This window comes from Solanum stenotomum, chromosome 3, assembly GCF_019186545.1.
Source record: "Solanum stenotomum isolate F172 chromosome 3, ASM1918654v1, whole genome shotgun sequence".
NCBI classification, from domain to species: domain Eukaryota; kingdom Viridiplantae; phylum Streptophyta; class Magnoliopsida; order Solanales; family Solanaceae; genus Solanum; species Solanum stenotomum.
The window spans coordinates 24,988,532-24,993,166 of record NC_064284.1 but is presented as its reverse complement, the minus strand read 5'-3'; the positions used below and the strand labels follow the sequence as shown (position 1 = coordinate 24,993,166).

At 33.1% G+C, this 4,635-nt stretch overlaps 1 protein-coding gene across 1 annotated transcript; it reads right to left on the bottom strand.

Annotated features, from left to right (window-relative positions):
- Window positions 1-1,337: 1,337 nt before the first annotated feature.
- LOC125860144 (1-Cys peroxiredoxin-like) lies at window positions 1,338-2,203 on the bottom strand. The gene is made up of 3 exons (XM_049540044.1): window positions 2,061-2,203; window positions 1,818-1,964; window positions 1,338-1,684 (listed from the first exon to the last, which is right to left on the bottom strand). The coding sequence occupies exons 1-3, from the start codon at window positions 2,172-2,174 to the stop codon at window positions 1,439-1,441; spliced, it is 507 nt and encodes a 168-aa protein (XP_049396001.1). The 5' UTR covers window positions 2,175-2,203; the 3' UTR covers window positions 1,338-1,438.
- Between the last annotated feature and the right edge of the window lie 2,432 nt (window positions 2,204-4,635).

Here is a 4,635-nt window from a genome sequence, read left to right as displayed (position 1 = left end):
TTTTGAGCAAGATTCATGAATTTGAATTTGTCTTTATGTTGCACTTGATGTTTAAGGTGTTGCTATTGACGAATGAGTTGAATAAAGTTTTACAAAAGAAAGATCAAGATATCGTTAATGCTATGGGATTGCTTGACCTTTCAAAGAAACGATTGCAAATGATGAGAGAGGATGAATGGGACTCTATGATGGATGAGGTTAGCTTATTTTGTGGTAAACATGGAATTTCAATTCCCAAAATGAATGAAGACTACTCTAATGGGAAGTCGAAGCGTAAGAGGTCCAATATTTCATATTTGCATCACTTTCGTGTGGAAGTATTTTATGCCGTCATTGATTTGGCACTTCAAGAACTCAATAATCGTTTTGATGTGGTGACTAGTGACTTGCTTCTCGGTATGGCTAGTTTGAGTCCGGTTGATTCATTTGCTAATTTTCACAAGGATAGGATAATGAAACTAGCCGAGTACTACCCAAGTGAGTTTGGTGATAAAGAGCTTCGGGAACTCAATTTTCAACTTGATGATTTTATTGTCTATGCTCAAAAGTGTGATAGCAAGTTTCTCAACTTGAAGGGAATCAAGGATCTTGCAAAAGTGATGATAGAGACAAAACTAGATCAAACTTGATCACTTGTGTATCTACTTGTGAAGTTAACTTTTGATTATTCCTGTTGCTACCGCAAGCGTGGAAAGAGCATTCTCATCAATGAAGTACATAAAGAATGATTTGCGTAATAGGATGGATGAAGATCTTTTGAATGGTTGTTTAGTTTGCTATATAGAGCGTAGTATATTTAAAAATGTAAGTAATGATGCCATTATTGACCGTTTTCAAAATATGAAAACTCGTCGAGGACAATTATAAGTGAATGATGTTTTTTGCTAATAGATTACTATATAAAGATTGCTACTACCTATTTGCTCGTCAACTTGTTCTCACCGTAAAATTTATATAATTGAATTAATTGTCTATTTTGAAGATAATGGTGCCCCCATGTTCTTGAAATCCTGGATACGCCTCTGACTACTACGAAGTCCAGTCGGATGTTTTATTTGTGGCAAGTCCTTTATTTAGATTTGGCATTTTGCAACTGAAATGCATTCCCAATATGGTGTCAAAGAAGTGTACGCGAGTGAGAATTTTCATACATGCAGTGATTGGACTGAATCCAATATTGATTCAGTCTGAAATGAAGAATTGTGTTTGTCGCAGAAAACAATGGCACATTTTTTCAAAAGGGATGTATTAATTCATTGTAGCAACGACAGATGGACCTAGCATGTATGAAAATAAAAGACCCTTGTCACAAAACACAAAGAAACTTTATTTATTAGTATTAGTATATATATATTATAACGAAGAGAAGCGATATGGAACAGCAAGTGCAAGTTCCAAATATAACTGCTTTTTTACATACTGTAAAAGGATATTTAATTTAAACGTTGGTGAAGCGGAGGTAACACTTGCCAGATGGAAGATTGGCAGTGTCAAAACCCTGTGGAAACATCTCCTTTGCTTCTTCATTGGAGACACCGGGTGCTATCACCACCGGCTCTCCCGGTTTCCAGTTTGCTGGGGTTGCAACTTTGTACTTTGCCGCTTTCTGCAGTGACTCTACCACCCTCAACACTTCATCCATGTTTCTTCCAGTGCTTGCTGGGTACAGAAAGCTCAGCTTTATCTACACACACATATATTTATTATTAGTTTTAACTCCTTTTAATCATTATTTCAACCCGCCAAATAGCAGCTTTTGAACTTAGTTCAATCCAACCGGCCTGCCTTTCAAATAACTTAAGGTTGTGCATTAATACCTTCTTGTCAGGGCCTACGATGTGAAGGGCACGAGAAGGAAGCTTATGGCCAGAGGAATCTGTCTCATCAGGATCCACCATGTTGAGTTGCTTAATCAATTCTCTCTTGGGATCAGCAATGATTGGGTATGTCACTTTTTGTCCTTTCTGCAAATATTATATAAAAAGACAACATGGTATACTAGCAAGGAAGGAAGAAAACTGTATACTACTAGTAATTAATATGTATAATTAATAGCGTACGTTATAAGCTTCAATATCCTTGATCCATTCATTGTGAGACTGAACATCATCACAAGAAAGTCCCAGAAGTTTAACTCCTCTCTCACCGAACTTGCTAGCATAAGCAGCCATCATTGCCAGCTCCGTCGTGCATACTGGCGTGAAATCACCTGCATGCATCCAACACACCACATTATCATCAGTGCCCAACGCCGATATATACATGGAAAACGAGTTAAACAAAATGTATAGACTCATATATAAATAAATAATATGGATAAATATGAATAGGGATCTTGTTTTCAAAAAAACAATATCTTTTGCGAAGAGAGGTCCACCGAATTTAGAAGGCTATGATTGGTCCAAAGACCGGATCACATACGGATTTCTCGGTTATCCTATAATATACCCTCCCAATAAAAAGTAAAACTTTTTCGAAATTTATTTTTTACTACTCCAAAAAATGTAAAAAAATAAAATAAATTTCTGTTTTATAATAATAAAATATTTAAAATATATTTTTTTTTTCATCCCCTATCCCTTCCAGCCCCCCTCCCCTAGCCCCTTCCCAAAAGAAAATTTATTTATTTTTTAAAAATTCTAGATTTTTTTTTTCTTACTCCACCTCACTCATCCTACCAGGGGAAGATCTAGGAAGGTCCAGGGGGTGTCACGGTTTTTGGAAAATTTTGCTAAATATATAATATTTAATTAAAAAAAATAACAAAGATATATAATATAAAGTGTTAAATATTTATACAAGAGTGCGTGCGGTTCAAATGGTCAAGTGTTGAAACCCCTCAGTAAGGGACCTGAGTTCGAATCCCCAAGGATCAAAACTGGTACGATGAAATTCAACATTTTGTTCGTGTCGTAGCTCAAGTTGTTTGATTTGTTTTCTCTCTCTTTCTTTTCTCTCTTCTTCTTTTGCTTTTTATTTTTTCTTCTCTTGATATTTTATATATATAAAAAATATTTAACACTATTATTTTCAAAATGAAAATTTAAATTAATATATTTTTTTATTTTACTTTTTGAAAAAAGAGATATAATAGTTAAAAGGTGACACCTCTTGAAAAAAAATTTCAAATTTATGCGTACACCACTGATCCTACCGCAACCACCTAGCTCCAATAAATATTAGTAATACCATTTCTTTTTCTTTTATGAATAGAAAATAAAAAATAACTTTCAAAATTTAAAGGGTGTAACATAACACATAAATTTTAAAATAAGAAAGTAATAATATGTCATATCACCATCAAGGAGAGGTTATAAAATGAAGAAGAGTGGAAGTAACTTATTTTAAACATTCATATAGGTATAAAAAGTATTATAGGTAGTGCAGAAAAATTAAAGTAAATTAACCTGGATGAGAAAATAGAATAGTGTAGCTATCACCAACATAGTCATGGAGTTTCATCTTTCCATGATTTGTTTCTACTTGAAGATTAGGAAGGTCATCTCCAATAGTAAGGCCTGGCATTTGTTTTTTCTCTTTTCAACTCAAAATATTTTCTGTGGAAAATGGTAAGAGGAGAAGTGGGATTAAAAGGATGTTGAAACATTGTTGCATGAAGAGAACGTGGCTTCTGCAATTTGCCACTTCATTCTCCTGCTTCCACGTATGTCCAATTTTGTATCTTCTAACTTACCTACAATATTTGAATACGAAAAATTCAACTTATAACACACAACACCTACCTGTTACTACTTTATATTGTATCTTTTCGATCCAATATTTTTTACAAACGCGTCACTATTCCTTTTAGGATACAATCCTATCCCTCTAGGATATATCTCTATCCTCTCTGATATATTCCTTTCCTATCTATCCTATTAATATAATTCAACGTCTGTTGACACTCAATTTTGACATAACATTTTCAAAATTTGTAACTTTTAAGTTTTATTTATTCAATAGTTTAAAATACATTTTTTTTATAATTTTAAATAAGTTTAGCGATATTTATCCTTATTTATTAAAATTTTAGAATTTTTTATCAGTTAATTTTAATTACATTATTTTTGTCACAGCCAGTTGACTACATTCAAATGTTTGTTCATTTTGATTAAATCATTATTTCTGTTAAATTACATTTTTTTACATGTCATTGGTTACGTTCATTACATTTTTTAATATTCATTTTATTCGTTAAATTTGTTAATATTCATTTTGACATTTTGCACAGTCTAGAAATTCATTCAAATATGGATAAGATTTCATACATAGATATTATATTAACTGATGATTTTGGCTCACGGTTTTAAGATAGTGATACTGTACTAAGACGATTTTTAATTTTCTATATAAAGAATTTCTTGGTCATTAAGTTAGTGTGGTGGATAATTATTAAATTTGGGGTGTGTAATTTTTAGATTTTTAATTTTCTAATATCTTTTATTTGTTCTGCCTTTTCCGGCAAGTTCATCGGAGCTTCGGTAAATGACCAAAGTTCCTGTCCACCACCATCACAATAGCTCCCTGTCGTCGCCTTAGATTTTTCTTCAAGTGAAATCCACCGGAACAACCTGTCCGGCCATTTATTCCAGATCAGCGACCAGTTCAACACCAAGATCCATCTCCTTCCTCTCT